At 47.7% G+C, this 20,337-nt stretch overlaps 1 protein-coding gene across 1 annotated transcript; it reads left to right on the top strand.

The window, feature by feature from the left end:
* The first annotated feature begins 847 nt into the window (after nucleotides 1-847).
* On the top strand, nucleotides 848-11,987 carry CCDC122 (coiled-coil domain containing 122). Its single transcript, XM_048494669.1, has 4 exons — nucleotides 848-966; nucleotides 2,726-3,124; nucleotides 7,126-7,242; nucleotides 10,093-11,987. The coding sequence occupies exons 1-4, from the start codon at nucleotides 853-855 to the stop codon at nucleotides 10,240-10,242; spliced, it is 780 nt and encodes a 259-aa protein (XP_048350626.1). The 5' UTR covers nucleotides 848-852; the 3' UTR covers nucleotides 10,243-11,987.
* The last annotated feature ends 8,350 nt before the right edge of the window (nucleotides 11,988-20,337 follow it).

The following is a 20,337-nucleotide window of genomic DNA, read 5'->3' as shown; positions in this document are numbered from 1 at the left end:
CTCCACAGCTCAGGCGGCAGAGCTGGGAATCAAACCCGGTTCCTCCAGATTAGCTACACGAGCTCTTAACCTCCTACGCCACTGCTGCTCCCAAAGTGAAAAATACAATACAATACATTAATTGCTTGGAGGGGGGGGGGGGGAGAGACTCTTGCCCAAGAGGTGTGGTTGCCAATCCCCAGGGTGGGCCTGGAGAGCTTCTGAAATTACAGCTAATCTCCAGGTAACAGAGACCTGGAGAAGAAGGCTGCTTTGGAGGGTGGACTCTAGGGCATCGTGTGCCCCCAAGGCCCCTCAGCTCCCCAAGCCGTACCCCTCCCTCAGTTCCACCCCCAGAATCTCCAGGAATTTCCCACCCTGGAGTTGGCAATCCTACAAGATGCGCCCTGTGGCTGCCCCGACCACCAGGCTAAGCCTGGCTGCAGCAGAGAGAGATGCTGTGCCTCCCTGTGGAAATCTGGGAAGGCCAAGGGGCACCGGAAGATGGCCACCCTCCTGACAAGGGCCCTTCTCCCTGTTCCATAGGCTGTCTTCTCCCATTGAAAAACCCGCAGAGGAAAAGGTGGCGTTCTCCTGTCCCGTTGCCTGGCAACGCCTCACCAGAAACTGTCCTCCCTCCACAGGGCAGGCGGGCCCAGCAAAAGAGAACCAGAACCTTTTATAGGGAACTCAATAGAAAAAGATTTGTTTTTAAATGAAGCTTCTTATTACTATAAAACAGCAGCTGTAGTGGGCTGACTTCAAGTGCATAATTGACTCCCCGCCCCCAAACCAAAGCCGGAGGGGAAGAGGCCTCAGCGGAGTATTTGGGCATTTCCAGGCTGCGTTTCTTCCGGCCTGTGACTCTTCCCCATGGCCGATCCAAGTTCCTCGTCGTTCACTGAGGTTGTCAAACAAGTAGCGCAAGAACATTACACGCAGGCCTCGGAGATAGGGAAGAGCCGGGCCGCTCTGGGACAGCTGCAGGTAACAGGACTTTTGTTCCTTCCCCAAGGTTGGGTTGGTCTCTTTTTCACACTGTTGCAAAGAGAAGAGCCAGGTTGAGATCCGTTTGCTGGGCTGTTCTGGGTCTTTGCTTTGAGTCTCGGCTTTCACGGCGGCGACAGTCCAGGGACTTGTCTGCATATTCAGAGCTGTTGTGTAACTATTTACACTTTTCCTTTCAGATACCGGTAGGCTGCTTATAAATTTCTCCTCAGTTTCTGTGTATGTCTTTTGCAGCAAAAACAAATGGGAGTTGAGGTGCTCCTTAAAGACCAGCATTTCATTCTGGCAGAATCTCTCGTGGACTAGAGCCTAGAACTTTCATTTATACCCTGGACCCAGGGAGATCTTAGTCTTTTTATCAATGTTCCCTTCTTGAGCAAGGCGATTCAAGGGGGAGCGGAGGGGAGGGGGTGGCTGGACAGCAGCAGACTTTCCTAGGCAAGTCAAATTGTTCAGAGTCCTTCCAGTCTGGGTTTAGGCCTGATTATTGGTTGCCCTGATGGGTGACTTTTGCCCTGATGGATTACTTTTGCCAGGGGGTGGACAGAGGAAGTGTGACTCTGTTGCTTCTGGACCTCCCAGCATCTCTCAATACCAACCCTCATGGTATCCTTCTGGACTGCTTTTCCGGGCTGGGATTGGGAGGCACCATTCTGTGATAATTCTGGTTTTATTTGTCCAGTAGATTTCAGAAGATGGTGCTGGGGGACTGCTGCTCTGCCCCTTGACCTTTGGCCTATGGACTTCCACAAGAAGAAGAAGAAGAGTTTGGATTTATATCCCCCCTTTCTCTCCTGCAGGAGACTCAAAGGGGCGTACAATCTCCTTGCCCTTCCCCCCTCACAACAAACACCCTGTGAGGTAGGTGGGGCTGAGAGAGCTCCGAGAAGCTGTGACTAGCCCAAGGTCATCCAGCTGGCGTGTGTGGGAGTGCACAGGCTAATCTGAATTCCCCAGATCAGCCTCCACAGTTCAGGCGGCAGAGCTGGGAATCAAACCCGGTTCCTCCAGATTAGGTACACGAGCTCTTAACCTCCTACACCACTGCTGCTTACTCTAGTTCCCCAACAGAGTGAGTTACAGTAATCAAACCTGGAGGGGACTATTGTTGGTCACTATGGTGAGATTGAAGTGAGGGGACCAGGTGCCAGACTCACCGTAGATGGTAGAAGGCTATCTGGACAACAGTGGAAACCTGCCTCTCCAAAGAAAGGGAGGCCTCTGTGATAATACCCAGACACCTGATGGAAGTAAGTGCTGCTAGTTGTACCCTGTCAAGGATTGGGAGTTGGCACCCCAATCCCATTCCAGTCCGACTCAACCACAGGACCTCCAACTTAGTTGGATTTACTTTCAGACAACTCTGGTTTCAACCATTTCCTCAGAATAGCCAGATATCCAGCCGGGTATATTCTTGTTTCTTTTGGCATTCCTTCAGTTCTTCCCCTTTCTGACCAGTGTTTCAATTGCTGTTTTTGTGTCTTTGTATGTATTTTAATTTGTTTTCCTAGTGTGGGCTGGTGGTTTGATTTTAATGGTTTTAAAATGTGATTTTATTATATATATATAAAATCACATTTTAAAACCACACACACACACAGACACACACGTATATATGTGTATAAACATATATCTGTATTTATGTATATAATTGTCAGCTACATTGGTGGCCTTTCTGAAGGCAGAAAGGTGGGATGTACGTTTTGCATATAAATGCTGAAATATGTTTTCTCTCTAGACTCACCTTCAGGACCTTGAGACCCGAATAAATCAGTTTGTAAGAGAAACCCAGGCCGTGAAAAGGCAAATTTGTCATCACGATGAAGCCGCAACGACTGCAACCCATCGCTGTGAGATGCTGCAGGCTCAGATCGCAGCCTTGTATGCCAAGAACTTAAAGCTGAAATTTGACACAGAGACATGGCAAGAGGGATTTCAAATGATGCTGCTAAGAAACGAGACCTACAGGGAGAACATCCAAACTCACAGAGGCCGATTTGGGGAGGCAGAAAGCAAATGGCCACTTATGGTTGAAGTTGCTAACAGAAGAGCCACTGTCAAAGACCTGGTTGCTAAGAAGGAAGAGTTACTGTCTGCATTTGACAATGCCAAAGGAAATGTTGCTGGCTCAGTACAGGTACAGCGTGATTTATCTGTTATGCAAAGAGCTATTTGTTGTCCCAGAGCATCCTCATTTGAATGCACTCCTGTTAGAGGGACCTTGGAAACCCTGTCCGAATACTGTAAGCGTTTTGTGTGAACCACTTTTAAGAGAGAGAGTGCAATGCTAGGCAGAGGTGTAACCCATTGGGCTAGATCCAGTGATGAATGGGGGGCAGGGCCAGTTCCAGGTTTTCCGAGGCCCTGGGCAGAGAGTTCCCAGAAGTCCTCTTCCTCCCCACTCCTGCCACCTGCCTGTGGATCCCCCCTTGCCCTGCTCCCAGCTCCTGCCACTGCCCATGCCCACAGCTACCAGCACTGGCCACAACCCTTTTCCTGATGGCACCGGGCAGCTGGAAGCACAGGGACTGAAGCATTCATAGGTGAGTAGGCATAGAAGTGGCGCCTTGAGGAACTTGGCCACAGCAGGGCTTGCCAGAAGCCCTGGGCACTGGCAGCTGTTCCACCAGCCCTGTCCCCACCCGTGTGTATCCTCACACTAAAGAGATGTTCCTTCAGTGCAGCAGGGATGGTTGCCTTCACTACGCCATCAGTGGCGTAGTGGCTAAGAGCAGGTGCACTCTGATCTGGAAGAACCGGGTTTGATTCCCAGCTCTGCCGCTTGAGTTGTGGAGGCTTATCTGGGGAATTCAGATTAGCCTGTACGCTCCCACACATGCCAGCTGGGTGACCTTGGGCTAGTCACAGCTTTTCGGAGCTCTCTCAGCCCCACCCACCTCACAGGGTGTTTGTTGTGAGGGGGGAAGGGCAAGGAGATTGTCAGCCCCTTTGCGTCTTCTGCAGGAGAGAAAGGGGGGATATAAATCCAAACTCCTCCCTCCTCCTCCTCCTCCTCCCTCCTCCTCTTCTTCTTCTTCTTCTTCTTCTTCTTCTCTTCTTCTTCTTCTTCTTCTTCTTCTTCTTCTTCTTCTTCTTCTTCTTAGCTTCTTCTTCTTCTTCTTCTTCTTCTTCTTCTTCTTCTTCTTCTTCTTCTTCTTCTTCTTCTTCTTCTTCTTCTTCTTCTTCTTCTTCTTCTTCTTCTTCTTCTTCTTCTTCTTCTTCTTCTTCTTCTTCTTCTTCTTCTCCCAAGCTTTGGAATGGTTGGGCCTGTCTCCTTGTAGTTAAGGTACTTGCTCAGAAAACATCTAAAGTCTTCTTTGGTTTGTGGAGACTTTCTGCACATGCTCCCCTTGCTTTGTAGTGCTCGTTTGTCTCTTGCACACAGTTGTTCTCCCTGGCTCAGAGGCTTCTGGGAAGTGGGGGTTTCTATGTCAACTGCCATTGTAACCCCCTCCCCCCAACCCTTTTTGGCAGTGAGGAACAACAGCCACAAGGGTCTGGGGCAGGACAAATGTGGGGAAAATAGTTATCTGCAAGCCCTGTTGTCGTTACGCTTTAGTGCAGGGGTAGGGAACCTGCGGCTCTCCAGATGTTCAGGAACTACAATTCCCATCAGCCTCTGTCAGCATGGCCAATTGGCCATGCTGGTAGGGGCTGATGGGAATTGTAGTTCCTGAACATCTGGAGAGCCGCAGGTTCCCTACCCCTGCTTTAGTGGAAGCCGTAGCTGTCATGGAGAAGCCACAGAAGTCTGTCCCATTGTGGAAAACTCACCATCCTGTTTAAGGTCTTGGGTTCCTTTTTGGGGATGCTCCACTGTGACCAAGAAACTGCGTACAGCGTGGAGTTCTGCATTCAAAGGGAAGAGCCAATGACGACTCAGACCCCTCCACACGCAGGTGGACTTCAGTGGGCCCCATCCATGCGAAACAGTCAGGACCGATTAGATTCCTCCTTGGGTTTGGGGCAAATGCATAACATTTGGGGCAAATGCATAACTGTGCCTCTTTGGAGCTGGCTGTGTTTGGGGGAGCCCCGGGCACGTGCAGCATTACACTGTGGGCAAGATGTCATCTAATCCACTTCAGCAGGGACTTTCACACCTCCCTTGATTGGGCTTGATTGGGGGGAGCAAACCTATCTAGTGTCTCTGTTCAGCTGTGTGCTCTCTATGAGACTGAGCGATGCCCCACCAGACAGTCCCATGGCAATAAACCCAAGTCCATGTTCTTCTGAATAAAAGAATGTTATTAAGTAATACTATTGAAACACTAATCACTAGAAGATTTATCGGAACTAATAAAACAGGAATCATTAATAGAAGATTTAACGGCCAGAACAATAAATAGTGTAATAATAAACTTTAATAGCAATAATAATAATTAGCAGGCACACCATCCCACCTTGCACGTGGGGCCCCTGTTTCTCCTCTGGGCTGGGCTAGGCAGCAGCAGCGATCACGGGTTGGAGCGGGTCTCCTTCAGCTCCTCCTTGTTGGGCTGGCAACTGTTGCGGTGTGGTGCAGTCTTCCTAAGGGGGCTTCCTGCGGCTGATGGGTGATGTCAGCAGGCAACTGTGGGACACTGACCTGGCACGTAAATCTTTCTGTTTGGCTGGGAGGTGGAAGTCCTTGGCTGTTGGTCTTCAGAGGCCCCTCCTGTGTCCCACTTCTCTTGTTCTATCTGGATGCTGCACCTGGACTGCTTTCAGGGTATGGCAGAGACTGCCGAGCTCCAGACCCTGTTGACTTACCCCCACTGGATCTGGGGACTCCCCTCCTCCCCTCCCCTCCCCTCCCAGGCTGTCTCTCAGTGAGATCAGCAGGGATGTACTGTCCGTTGGTCCCTTTGCTGCTGGCTTCCATGCCTCCTTTGCTTCTCCCAGGCTGCTTCTCAGCAATATGCCTGCTGTGGGCATCTTTGCTCTCTTGGGGCTGGTATGAAAGGAGCTCGCCATACATCTGGGAGCAAGGAAAGTTGCCCATAGACTTGCAGGAGTCTTGCAGAAGGGCTTCATTGTTGCAGAGGTAGCAACTCTCATGGTCTAAGAGGTCGCCTTTGGTAGAATTTGGCCTCGAAGTCGTTGGGCTCTATCATGTGAACTGCCCATCGCATTCAAAGCTATTAATTGAGGTAACCTGGGAGGAAAAGAGAATTTTAAAAGCAAATAAAAGTTTCATACTGTACAGGAGCATATATTATCAGGAGGTTAACAGACATTCTCTTTTACCTAACAGCAACATATGAAGAAGAAGAAGAAGAAGAAGAAGAAGAAGAAGAAGAAGAAGAAGAAGAAGAAGAAGAAGAAGAAGAAGAAGAAGAAGAAGAAGAAGAAGAAGAAGAAGAAGAAGAAGAAGAAGAAGAAGAAGAAGAAGAAGAAGAGTTTGGATTTATATCCCCCCTTTCTCTTCTGTAGGATACTCAAAGGGGCTTACAATCTCCTTTCCCTTCCCCCCTCACAACAAACACCCTGTGAGGTGGGTGGGGCTGAGAGAGCTCCGAAAAGCTGTGACTAGCCCAAGGTCACCCAGCTGGCATGTGTGTGGGAGTGTACAGGCTAATCTGAATTCCTCAGATAAGCCTCCACAACTCAAGCGGCAGAGCTGGGAATCAAACCCGGTTCTTCCAGATCAGAGTGCACCTGCTCTTAGCCACTGGGCCACTGCTGCTTCTCATTTCCCAAGGTATACTGGGGGGAGGAGAATGCTACTTGAGGCATTGCCTTCTCCTTGTCCTCCCCACAGCCCCCCCCCCCCCCCCCCCCCGCAGTGGCAGCCAGGCACTGCTTTGCAGCCCTGGTGCTGGGTGATGATAGCCTCTTCTGAAGCCCCCAGAGACACCCTCTGTCTCTCTTCAGAACAGGTGGGCCTGGAGACAGATGAGCTATGTTTAGAGTTATTGTTACACGTAGGGTGGTGTACAGTGTCCACGGTAGCTAGAAATAGGTTTCTTTTTGGGGTAGGGTGTTGGTGAAGAGAATATACATTTTATCCCCCCCCCCCCCCACACACACACTTCTTAAAATCAATTCAAGTGGTATGTTTGGGCATCCCTGACCCCTGAATAAAGAAGACGATCAGCACAAAAATGTTAATAGAAAAAAATAATTGTTGTCTATTATTTCCTCACCTGCGTATAGGATGAAATTGTGTGTTTAGAAAGTGAGCTTAATGTATTGAAAGAAATGGTCAGTCAAAGGGAAAACACTCTCCAAGATGAATGGAATATTCACATTAGACTACAAAAGGAAATTGAGGTGAGTTTCAGCCCTCTGACTAGAGTTTATGGCTCCTGCATTCATTGTAAACACTCATCCCTGCATGCACTGAATCATGATCCCAGTAGTGCAAACATAAATCTTACTGCATGAGTTCTTCATCCCACACACATAAAGATGTAAAAACTGAGGTACCCATTGAGCAATCCAAAATAGTCATGATTTTCATCCTATCCTTTCTTAACATTTAACACTCTAAAACTTTGAGTCACTCCTATATTTAATTTATTTGCTGGAGAAAACTTCCCGCTTTTCCTCTTACTTAGGTGGTAAACTTGGATGAATGCCCGTTAACACTGGCATTTCTCCGGCTCCCATCATGGCTTTCCCGCTGTTCTAATTCTCTCGAGACCACTGGAACCCAGCTCAGTGGCCGAAAAATGGCTGGATTGCCCTGTTCTCTAAATGAGTGTGGTATAGTGATTCTGACAAACAAGATGCCTCAGCAAATCCCAGGAGTTGTGAGAGTTGGACCCCTTCCGCACATGCAGAATAATGCACTTTCAATCCACTTTCACAATTTTTTACAAGTGGATTTTGCTATTCCGCACAGTAAAATCCAGCTGCAAAGTGGGTTGAAAGTGGATTGAAAGTGCATTATTCTGCATGTGCGGAAGGGGCCTTGGTGTTGTAAGCAGTGCTGAAGAGATTTCATCTCCCTGCGTAGGGACTGTTTGGAAAGTCCAATAAGTTGTCAGTGACTAGTCTTCCTCTCAAGGCCTCACCCTGAGATGCCTACTGCTTTATTAGCTTTTCAGATCAGTGTGTACAGGAATGTGTTGGCTGAGGTGAAAACATGGAGGAGTCATTTTGACCACACCCACCATTCACTGGCTCAACTTCCTTTTATCTCAATAGAAATTGGTTCCACACATGAGAGCATTGAAACTCCCATGGTGGGTTACAACAAGGGTGATTGGAAGATCTCTCTCTCTCTGTGTGTGTGCAAAGTGCCACCAAACAGTGGCCTAACTAGGCAAACTGGAGCCCTGGGCAAAACCTGAGTTTGATGCCCCCCCCAGGCGCGTGTCCGGCACAATGCGCCCCCCATTCCCCTTGTAGCTACGCCCAGTGGTGTATCTAGGCAAACTGGAGTTTGGCGCCCCCCCCCCCATCATGGGCAGCCGCCCTCCCACACCATGACCAAGCAATGATTTTTTACACCAGGTTGTTTCAAAGTCACATTATAGAACATGCCCCAACTCACAAATCTGAACACAGCAATAGGCCATGCCACACAGCAGAAATAATTTTTTGAAAACATTTTCAAAATGCTTTCAAAATGTTTTATTACTGCTATGAAAACATTTTATGGTGTTGTATCCAGTCCCCCCAATTGGGGGAAACAGCATAACTTTCAATGTTATTTAAACCGAGAACCCCAGTTTCTCCCTTTAAGGTGGCTTTAAAAGGAGACTCTGGGCTCCCTAGTTTAAACAAATGATGCTGGAATCTACCCCCAACATGGTGTTTTCAATGGTGTTTAAACTAGGGAGCCCAGATTCTTCTTTTAAATCCACCTTAAAGGGAGAAACTGGGGTTCCCAGTTTAAACAACATTGAAAGTGATGCTATTTTGGGGTTGATTCTCTCCCACCCTGTTTAAACTGGGGACCTCAGATTCTCCCTTTAAATCCATGCCCGGGGGGGGGGGGGTTAAAAGGAAAATCTGGGGAAATTTGGGGAGTGCCTGCTGTCAGGGGTGCAATTGTTAAGCTAGCAGCATCAAACTTTCAGGGTATCTTTATGAGACTCTCCTAATGATACCACCCAGGTTGGGTGAAGTTTGATTCAGCGGGTCCAAAGTTATGGACCCTCAAAGGTGTAGCCCCCATCTCCTATTAGCTCCCATTGGAAACAATGTGTGATGGGGCCATCCCCTTTGGGAGGTCATAGCTTTGGACTCCCTGGACCAAACTTCACAAAACCTGGGTGGTATCAGTAAGAGACTCTCCTGATGATACCTCACAGGTTTGGTGAAGTTTGGTTCAGGGGGTCCAAAGTTATGGACCCTCAAAGTGTAGCCCCCATCTCCTATTAGCTCCCATTGGAAACAATGGGGGATGGGGCACCCCCTTTGGGAGTCCATAACTTTGGACTCCCTGAACCAAACCTCACCAAACCTCATCAGGAGAGTCTCCCAAAATATCCCTGAAAGTTTGGTGCTGCTAGCCTAAAAACTGCACCCCCTGCAGGTCAAAAACAGAAAATCCACTAAAATACAAAAAATCCCACAAACAAACCCTGCATTATTAGCCCCCGCCACAAGGGGTCGCCCTGGGGAACTGCCCACTTTGCCCAATGGGCATTACGCCCCTGTCACCAAATTGCAGCTAACTTGTGGCAACCTCACAGGGTTTTTGAGGCAAGAGACTAACGGGGTGGTTTGTCATTGCCTGCCTCTGAGGAGCGACCCTGGAATTCCTGGGTAGTCTCCCATCCAAATACTAGGAGGGCCAACCCTGCTTAGCTTCTGAGATGTGTCAAAATTGGGCTAGTCCCTCGGCCATCCAGAAATCCTGTGGGGTTTTTTACCAGTAATTCACGGCGGTACATCAATCTGAAAAGGCCAGTTAAAAACAACCCTGAAAAATGAGCAGTGCCAAATATCAAGCCCACCAAAATATCTCTACAATTAACACTGGTACAAAAACTGAAATAACTGCTTACATAATATTATGCATCGCTAATAAGCACATATTTCCACGTGTTGATTCCATTTCTGTGTGTCACTTTATGTGGCTTTACATTGGAGTCTTTAATAACCCATGAAACCCAAAATGTTGTATTCTGTATTTGGTTGTCCTCAGTTATTTTATTATTTTGACAGGTGGAGAATAAAAGGTGTGGGGCTATCTTTAAACGTCTGCGTTGCCAGGTGAACAAACTCCAGGCGAGCCAAAGGCAGGGCCACTGGAACATTCAGAAGATGGAGCACAGAGCAGCAGAGTTGAAGAAACTCCTTGGGATGAGTGATTGACAGTTGGGGTAGCCAGTCCAGGCATGGCCTGCCCTCTGTGCACAGAAGAAAAAGAGTTTTGGCTTATTGCCTTTATAACTTGTTCTGTCCCCTATTTTGTAAGTTCCCCTCCTGGCAAAAATGCATGTCTTGCCAACACTTTGGGCTGCAAAAGCAGTGAGCCTGAAGCAACCATTTGCCAGCTTCCCTGGCATCACTGCCTGCCCAACACTTGGCCGGCTGTTCTGTCGTAATGACTGCATTCAGGCCTCACAAAAATATGGAAGCTAAGCCACCAAGCAGAACTGATTCTGGATTAGTCTCATCACGTGTGAAGCCAGCCTGAGGGTCCAAACAAATGGAAAATGATAGAAATTTCCCAGTGCTTTGGTCGGGTTGGAGCCATCCTGGGCCTTCCACCCTTTAGCTTATTGACCCTGTCCTTCCCCTCACCCCCAGACTCCTGTTAGCCTTGGAAGGGGAAAAGGGGTCTTTAGAGGTGGATTAATTTAACCCCCTTCTGTGAATGTGGCCTGGAACTTAGAATTTGAGGACACCAGGAGACACATCTTCCCCATCCTTGTTTTGCTTCATTCTGAATCTGGAAGCTCACTAAAGCACAACATTGTCTGTTGTCAGTCTGAAAGAGCTCTCAGAATTTGTTTTATAGTGAAACATAAATTAACAAGTAAAGCCTGGTTACCTGGACGAACCCGCCCCCCGCCCCCCGCCCCCGTGAAATGTCTGGGCCTGAAGCGTAGCTACTTAGGAGGAGGATAGGGTGGACTATGGAGGGCTTTTTTTTCACCGGCTGTAACTTCAGCTCAGATGGTCCACGGGCTTTCTAAATGCTTGCCAGTGGCAGAAGTAATCCCAGGCCCCGCCTGGCATAGATGTTTTGAGAGGTACTGCTTGGCCTCACTTCCATGGGAGGAATCTAACTAAATGCTCCAGTACCCCAAGCATCACTATTGAATGTTCTCTTAATGCATGTTTTGTTCTCACTCGGCCTTTGACTGAATTGGAGGCAGCCCTAACTCAGTTCAGCCGGACGGGTGGAGGCCGAGGGCCGTGTAGCGGAGGGCTGCCCTTTCCAGAGTGGGCTGTTTTAGTGGACTGTGATGAAACTTCGTGTGTGCTTTGAGAAGCCAGCTGGATTGGGGTGGGTCCTTCCCAGAAATCCAACCGATACATGGAGCCGATTTGCCAAAAACAAACCCCTCAAGCAACGTCAATTTTTCTTCCTTACAGAACAAGACAAATTAGTAATATTTTAGTGTTGCCGTTTAACTGCAGGTTTTTTCCTTTAACAAAGTATTTTCAATGGAAAAAAATACACTAAGGTTGTGTGAGTAGCGCATGTTTCATTTCTCCTTGTATGTTTGACTTTTTCCAGAAGAGGATAGCAGTGGAATCTTAAATACCGTGTTTAAAGTCATAACGTTGTTGCAGCATAATTAAGAGAGATGATAAGCACTAAATGAACCTAAATGGAAACATCCCATTCAAATGTGGGCGCAGCGGAACGAACAGGGTCTTGCTCAGCACTGATATCTTGTTGTTCGTGTTGCCAGCCGCAAACCCCTCTCATCTTTTTCTTCCTGTGCTTCAGCCTTCGCAGTCAGTAATTGAATATTAAGAAAATAATTGTTTGATTTTATAAATCACTGAGTTAGGCAACAAGGGTTGTTTTTAGCATAGCGCTGCAGTTTTTCTTTGTACTTGTTACGTGTGTCATTTTACATTTAATAAAATGCCTAAAAATGGTTGAATGGAGGCAGTGAACATTAAAATTAATTACCATCACAATCATAATTTGCAACAACTCAGAAATGATTCATAAGAAATTAGAGCAAGAAGCTCACAGAAGGCCCCTCCTGGTCCCCCTCTCTACCTGAATGATGCCTGCAGAGGCCCCCTTCTCGGCAGCTGTTTGCTGGCAGTGCTGGAAAGCCCTTGGCACAGCTGCATGGGTGCCATCCCTAGTGTCTCTACTTAAAAAGTGCCCCACTAGCAGGAAAAATCTTTTCTTCCTGGGGGAATCTGCTCCCGCTACTGCACTGGAGGATATTGACTCCCTCAGGATTCTGGCATTTGCTAAAATGGGCTGTGAAGGACAGAGAGATGCACTGAGTTGAATGTCATGTTGCCTGTCTGGAGTTGGAAGAGACCACAAGAGCCATCAAGTTCAACCCCCTGCAATGCAGGAACACATAATCAAAGCACTTAGTTCCCAGATACTCCCCCACCGAGGTGTAATTCAATGCCCTGCTGTACCCCCAAACATCTTACAGGTTCTGGAGAAAGCCTTAAAAGACCCCATTGTGTCTGAGTATCCTGGTAGGAGTGTAACACCGATTGCCTGTGCATTTCCCAAGTGGTTTTTAGGGAGTTAAACTACTGATTATTACTGATTCATTTATTATCATCAGTTACATTGCATATTACTTCCAATACTGAAATAGTCTTCATTTTTTTACCTCTATAATGCAGCCCGATGGTGCCCCCCAGTGGAGATGCATTGCTTGTGCATGCACTCAGACAAACAGCTTTACTTTATACAGTATATTCATATAAATGTATTTACCTGACTTAGATGGCCCAATCTTGTCCGATCTCAGAAGCTAAGCAGGATCGGCCCTGATTAGTTCCTGGCTGGGAGACCACCAAGGTAGTAGAGGGTTGCTAAGCATAGACAGGAAATGGCAAACCAACCTCTGCTTGTCTCTTCCCTTGAAGACCCTCCTACAGGGTTGCCATAAGCCAGCTCTAACTTGACAGCATTTTTCACCATTGCCCTAAATCCATGGTGGCGAACCTTTTGCACTCCAGATGTTATGGACTACAATTCCCATGCTGCCAGGGGCTGATGGGAATTGTAGTCCATAACATCTGGAGTGCCAAAGGTTCGCCACCACTGCCCTAAATGTATTTCAGCCCACTCCCTCAAAGCAGCTGCTGAGCAGATGAACCTTTGCAGCCCAGACCTCAAGAGGAGATACAAGTGTAGAGCAAACATATTGCAGAAAAAAAATGGTTTCTTCCTAGTCTGGCTGCATTACAGATGTTGGAAAGTTGGTGCCAGCACTACTGCCTTGAGGAAGAAGAAGAAGAAGAGTTTGGATTTATATCCCCCCTTTCTCTCCTGCAGGAGACTCAAAGGAGCTTACAATCTCCTCCCCCCCCCCCACAACAAACACCCTGTGAGTTAGGTGGGGCTGAGAGAGCTCCGAAAAATCCTTCAAGAGTGCCATCATGTTCGCCCTCTTCTCTAGGCTAAACATTCCCAAGTCCCTCAGCCTCTCCTCACAGGGCTTTGTCTCCGGGATCCAGCTCAGGAGCATCGTTTGGGTGGAGAGGGCTAGACGGGGAGAGCGTGGGCAGCATTTCCAGCCCCAGGACTGGGAAGAGGGCATTTCAGCACCACTGGCTGATGAAGGCTCTTCAGATGTGAATGCCAGTCCAATGTCAGCTCCGTTGGACAGTCCCAGTGTTGCCAGTTATTCCGTGACTGCACATTTGCCTTTTCCTTTGGACAAAAACACTTTCACCAGTATGGTGGGTGATGTTCCGTTCAAAGAGGTGATTTCTTTGCACTCTTCGGCCGTGGGAAACGTTCTCTTTGGGGCTGGAACACACCTTTTCCTGTTTCAAGGCGTTACTCCTCTTAAATACTCTATTAAGGAATCGATCCAGCTTTTCAAGAAAGTCCAGAGAACAGTGGCCAGATGAGGCAGATCAGCAATGAGCATTTACAGGACTCTAAGGACGTACGTCGTCACGATGTAACGTGGAGGAAACAGGATCGGTGCAAGAAACCAAAGGCAAATAGTTCCAAACTTTGTGCTGGTTATCTTGCCGTTTCTCTTGAAACAGTCAACATCTGAAGAACCTCTGCTCAGCACACACCTTTCGTTCGGTGTATTGGTAACGTTTTGGGATTTCTTGTCACAGCCTCAAAATTCCTGTAACGTTTCTCCAATTTCCTGGAAGCCAGCCTCCCAAAGCCAATGGAACGTTCAGTACACGCACGCACGCACGCACGCACGCACGCAGCACTGAAATGGCTCCATGCCGTGGCATTCTTTGCTTTTAGTGAGACTGGATGTGGAAGCCGAGGCCAAGAGCAGAGGCCATGGGTCCATCAACCTCAGTGTTGTCTACTCAGACCGGCAGCTGCCCCCCAAGGCCACAGAAAAACGCTGGTCTTCCACATCATCTGCTACCTGATCTTACCCATTGAAGGTGTTGGGCATTGACCCTGGGGGTCCTCTGCAGAAGCAGAAGCCCTACTGCAGAGCCATAGTCCCTCTTCCCTGTTGTCATCTTCCTGCCATTTTGAAAAATTCTGGACGTTCACAGGGAACATGCAAGCCCTGCCATCCCATCCCATCCCGGAGCCTCAACCACCCTGGAGATGCCTGGGACGGTGCGAGGGTGAAAAAGTAACCTGCTGGGCCGTCTCTTCTTCCAAGCAACCCAAGCACCCCTGCCAACGGGGAACGACTCACTTGCAGAGTCTGCAGAAGCCAAAGGCCAGAACAGGCGTCACAGATCCTGCATCAGGCCCTACGTACGTGTAACGTCAAGTGCTGCCGAGTTGCAGCTGACTCATGGCAACACCAGCAAGAGAAGCAGACCTGGCTTTCCCCTGCAGAGACTTCCTTGGTGGTCTTCCAGCCCAGAACTGACCCTGCTTAACTTCTGAGATCTGACAAGATCAGGCTAGTTGGTGCAACTTAGCCTGTCTCCCTCTGCTTTTTGAGGTATGTGCTGAAGCCTGAAAGTATAATTGGTGAAGCTGTATTTGTTTGATTAACTAATTATATATCAGGCATCCCCAACACAGTCCTGCTGGGTGCCCACCAACCCCTCTTCTGGTGTCCCCCAAGTGTTTCTAGGTGCCCCCCAAGTGTTTATGTGGGGGCTATTTGCGTAGCAAAGCTTCTGATTGGCCATTAGTGACTGGATTGGCAGTGCGGATTAGCCCACACAGAAGAAGAAGAAGAAGAAGAAGAAGAAGAAGAAGAAGAAGAAGAAGAAGAAGAAGAAGAAGAAGAAGAAGAAGAAGAAGAAGAAGAAGAGGAAGAGGAAGAGGAGGAAGAGGGGCAGGAGGAGGAGGAGGAGGAGGAGGAGGAGGAGGAGGAGGAGGAGGAGAAGGAGAAGGAGAAGGAGAAGGAGAAGGAGAAGGAGGGAGGAGGAGGAGAAGGAGAAGGAGAAGGAGAAGGAGAAGGAGAAGGAGAAGAGGAGGAGGAGGAGGAGGAGGAGTTTGGATTTATATCCCCCCTTTCTCTCCTGTAGGAAACTCAAAGGGGCTTACAATCTCCTTTCCCTTCCCCCCTCACAACAAATACTCCGTGAGGTGGGTGCGGCTGAGAGAGCTCCAAGGAACTGTGACTAGCCCAAGGTTACCCAGCTGGTGTGTGTGGGAGTGCACAGGTTAATCTGAATTCCCCAGATAAGCCTCCACAGCTCAAGCGGCAGAGCAGGGAATCAAACCCGGTTCCTCCAGATTAGAATGCACCTGCTCTTAACCACTACGCCACTGCTGAAGGGTTGGTGTGTGTGTTAAGGTGCAGATTAGCTGGCCTTAGCAACAGCAAGAAAATGTGTACAGCACGCTCCTTATATGGAGGTACCACCTGATTGGCTGGAAGAGGCGCAGTTCGCCTAGAGCCTCAGGTTGGGGGAGCTAGAAGTGCTGGTTATATATAAACAGGAGAAAGCCTGTCAGACACTTGAAATCTGAATAGTTTGGATCTTGATCTGAAGAGAAATCTGACTTTGTCAGCAAGAGCTCTTTGAGCAGTGAAAAGCTTTGTTAAGCTGAGGTGGATCTAAGTCTGTGGAAGGTGACCTGCAGCTTAGCATCCAGACAGAGTGTATCTGTCAGTGCACAGTTCCAACCAGTCTCGGAGTGAAGTCCAGAGGGTAGTGAAACCCAAATAGGGACTAGTGAGAGAGAAAGGCTAAGGAGCCAAGAGTCCTCTAAGCTCCAGCTGGTAGTGTGGGACAGTGGGTGTACTAGTTGCTAAGAAGCTGAAGACTTTAGTAAGAGGGAAAGTACCCTCAGTGGGCACCTGTGTGTGACCAAGTGTGAGTCAGTGAAACTGCTTGAAAAATCTGAAGTAGAAGCTCAAATGTTCTGAAACCACATGCTTAAGTAACCTCTCTGTGCCATCTGAGAAGCCAGTTCATTTCTGTAAATAATAAAGTTAAATTCTGTTTCACGTTACCATAAGTTCCAGTCTAATTTCTGTGTGCCTACAAAGGATGGTGTCTGTCTGCATAAAAGCCAAAACTCTCTCTCACAGAGTTTCCCTCCATTTTTGTTGTCAGAGGCTCTGTTGATTTACTCCTTCAGTCAAAGGGGAGTGTAGGAGAGGGGGTGTTCGGTGGGCCAGTGACCAATACATCAGATTGGTGGCCCAAGGCTCGGCAGTGAACAGTGACCGGTGAAGGGTTGAAAATAAAATAATATTTTTGGTGGCAGCATTTTTGTGAGGGCCAGCCCGGTCATGATATCTAGTTTCTCCATTACTAATGCTCCAGTGCAGAGGTGGGATCCAGCAGGTTCTCACCCGTTCCCGAGAGTGGGTTACTAATTATTTGTGTGTGCCGAGAGGAGGTTACTAATTGGGTCTGCTTTTCCGTTAGAAATTCCATTAGGTCCAAAAATCATAAAGTCCTGTTGTTTCCTATGTGGCTGGTTAGCAAAGGTAGAAAACGGGATCATTCTCCCTGTTGGGCTGTTTTAAAAACATGTTTTAGAAATATGGTAAAGTTCCTGGTTTAAGGAAAGTATCCTTCTTTTGATTTCTAGAAACAAAATTAAGTATTTGAAAGTATTAAGTATTTGACAGGCAGTCAATTAGAGGAGAAGTAGTTGTTTCTGTTGGCAGCAGACGATAGGATTTGCTATAATGAGTTTAAATTATGGACAGAAAGATACCAGCTGGAAATTAGGAACTTTTTTTTTACAGTAAGAGTTTTTTACAGTAACAGAGAAATTATTAATGCCCCGCCCCTGGAATGCCCGGCCACGCCCCCGTCGTGCCCCGCCCAGCCCCATTGGCGCTACGCCACTGTTTAAATCCCACCACCATGGGAACCTGTTACTAAAATTTTTGGATCCCACCACTGCTCCAGTGGTCTGCTCTAGTGAATCTGCTGCCCCAAGGTAGGAGCTTCCCCACATCCCAAGAGAAGCTTCCAGCATCCACAGCTGGCTCCTTGCGCCATTGTGTGAGCAGGTCCAGTAATGGCTCCAACTTTCACTTAGAGAGGCCATCCTGATAAAGCTACGCGATTGGTATTGAGAGTGTGCTGGTAAAATTCCAGGTTGTAGTTTAGGTAGATCTTTTGTTCTGAATAGATACAGAATTCCATACACTGTTAAAGGAGTCAAATGGTGAAATCTCTGTTTTGAAAGGGGCTTACATTTCAAGTTAACGCATTTGTAATTATTTGTTGAACCTTTTCCCCTCAGAATTTTACTTGATTCATTGAGGGCCTCAGAGGACTCTGGAGCACTTTTCAGGTTGCTGACATCAGAGATGTTCTTAACATGTTTATTAGGCCTCTGAGAGAGCTAATTTTTTTTCAAACGTAAAGTATTTGCAACGTTCATTAGGATTTTCCCCAGATGTTTTAATTTTCTGGTGCCATTCAGCATTGAAATGTTTATCTGCAAGAAAAGGAACTTTACTGAGTTGAATAACAGAGGCAATCATAAATTTAAATAGGAATTATAACGTTGTAAAAACCCTGGGGGAAAAGCGCAGGTGCTTGATGTGCCAAATGTGGGTCACAGTCCAGCGCGGTCCAGCGCAGTGTTGCAGGCCTCTTCTGCCAGACCAGCGTTTGTGATGGAAGAGATGTGCTCCATTTTGCCCCCTTTTCATGGCCAGCTGTGTAGACTGTAGAGTGTTGGAGAAAATCCTTTCTTCCACTTTTGCGCCTGAAGTCTCAGCAACCTGGGGGGAGAGGGCGGCGTGGCCTGGATGCCTGGAGGCCCCTGAGAATTTATCCACGAAAGGGTCTACTTTTCTCACGGTTTGTGACGATTCAAGGAAGGTGTAGGAAGGAAGTCTTCTAGGCCTCGGCCGCTGGGCGAATCAATGCGTCTCTTGCACCCTCAGCCTCCACTCCGAGGTTTCCCTGGGGAGCAGAGGTGGGATCCAGCAGGTTCTCACCAGTTCCCGAGAATGGGTTTATAATTATTTGTGTGTGCCAAGAGGGGGTTACTAATTGGGTCTGCTTTTCCGTTAGAAATTCCATTAGGTCCCAAAATCATAAAGTCCTGTTGTTTCCTATGTGGCTGGTTAGCAAAGGTAGAAAACGGGATCATTTTCCCTGTTGGGCTGTTTTAAAAACATGTTTTAGAAATATGGTAAAGTTCCTTGTTTAAGGAAAGTAGCCTTCTTTTGATTTCTAGACACAAAATTAAGTATTTGAAAGTATTAAGTATTTGACAGGCAGTCAATTAGAGGAGAAGTAGTTGTTTCTGTTGGCAGTAGACGATAGGACTTGCTATAATGAGTTTAAATTATGGACAGAAAGATACCAGCTGGAAATTAAGAACTTTTTTTTACAGTAAGAGTTTTTTACAGTAACAGAGAAATTATTAATGCCCCGCCCCTGGAATGCCTGGCTACGCCCTCATCGTGCCCCGTCCAGCCCCATTGGCGCTACGCCACTGTTTGAATCCCACCATCATGGGAACCTGCTACTAAACTTTTTGGATCCCACCACTGCTGGGGAGGGCATTTGCACACGTTTCTTTAGTGCAGGGGTCCCCAACCTTTTTGAGCTTGTGTGCACCTTAAGAACTCTGAAATGGGGGCATGGGCACAACCACCAAATGCCTGCCATGGGCAGAGAAGTCAACCACAAAATCTCAGGGAGTAAGGGGAGCCAATTACCATAACGGCACCTCTTCAACATTTCGGGAAGAAGCTTTGTTTAGCAGGCTGCCTTTTAAAATGAACATGTTGTTTAAAAATATTTTCTGGGATACATGAAGCTCATATTTGGTCAGTAAAGATCCTTGTGCTGTGCTGGCAGCTGCTTCAATCGGAAGGAACTTTTCTCAAAAATTTGCTCAGCCAATCAGAATCACCGCTGGGTAAAGGTGCCCCCTGGCTCCTCCGACTTAGTGGGCACCAAGAAAGGTGTCAGTGGGTGCCATGACACTTACTGGCACCCTGCTGGGACGCCCACTTTAGTGCCCCTTTTCCAGAGAAGAGTTTTCTTTGTGTGACCCCAGGGGGGGATGTTTTATAATTCAGTTGCACTCATGCCGAGGGTTACCTTCAGTTTCAATTGCCAGAGCATTAATTCTGGGGCCCAATTTTAAAATGAAGACATGTTGAGGGACCACACATATTGCCTCCCCTGGAAGCACTTATCTCATCTGTCACCAATTCAAAGTTCATCCCACCCACAGACCCACAAAGGAAGCCCCCCGCCTTCCAGCCTTCCCTCGGTCGTGGGCAGAACAACTCTGACCTGCCACTGCAGGAGGATCGCTGAGAATGTATGAATAACTCTGAACATTTAAACACTGGAAATGAATTGCAGCTATTTTTATCATTACTATGATCCCTTCGCTTTCCTTCCTCCACCTTGACTACATAAAAGGCTCATTCCGCACATGCAGAATAATGCACTTTCAAACTGTTTTCAATGCTCTTTGAAGCTGTGGAATAGCAAAATCCACTTGCAAACAGTTGTGGAAGTGGTTTGAAAACGCATTATTCTGCGTGTGCGGAAGGGGCCAAAGATTCTCTGAAGATTAAAACGCAAGAAGGGCCCTGCTGGATCAGTGCAGTGGTCTGTCCCGTTTCACGGTAACCTGTTCCTCTGGGGATGCAACAGCAGGGCACGGAGGCTGAGGCTTTCCCCTGAAGTTGCTTCTTGGCACTGGTATTCAAAGATTGACTGCCTCTGAATGTGGAGGTTCCCTTTAGTCACCGTGGTTAGTTGCCACCGATAGACCTCTCCTCCATAAATCCATCTAATCCCTTTTTAGAGCCATCTATGCCTGTAGCCATGACCACATCCTCTGGCAGCGAATACCACATTTTAATAACTCATTTCAATCACACAGGATCT

The sequence above is a fragment of the Sphaerodactylus townsendi genome, linkage group LG04, assembly GCF_021028975.2.
Source record: "Sphaerodactylus townsendi isolate TG3544 linkage group LG04, MPM_Stown_v2.3, whole genome shotgun sequence".
Taxonomy (NCBI): Eukaryota; Metazoa; Chordata; class Lepidosauria; order Squamata; family Sphaerodactylidae; genus Sphaerodactylus; species Sphaerodactylus townsendi.
The sequence above is the reverse complement of the archived record's forward strand: the minus strand, read 5'-3'. Positions and strand labels throughout refer to the sequence as shown.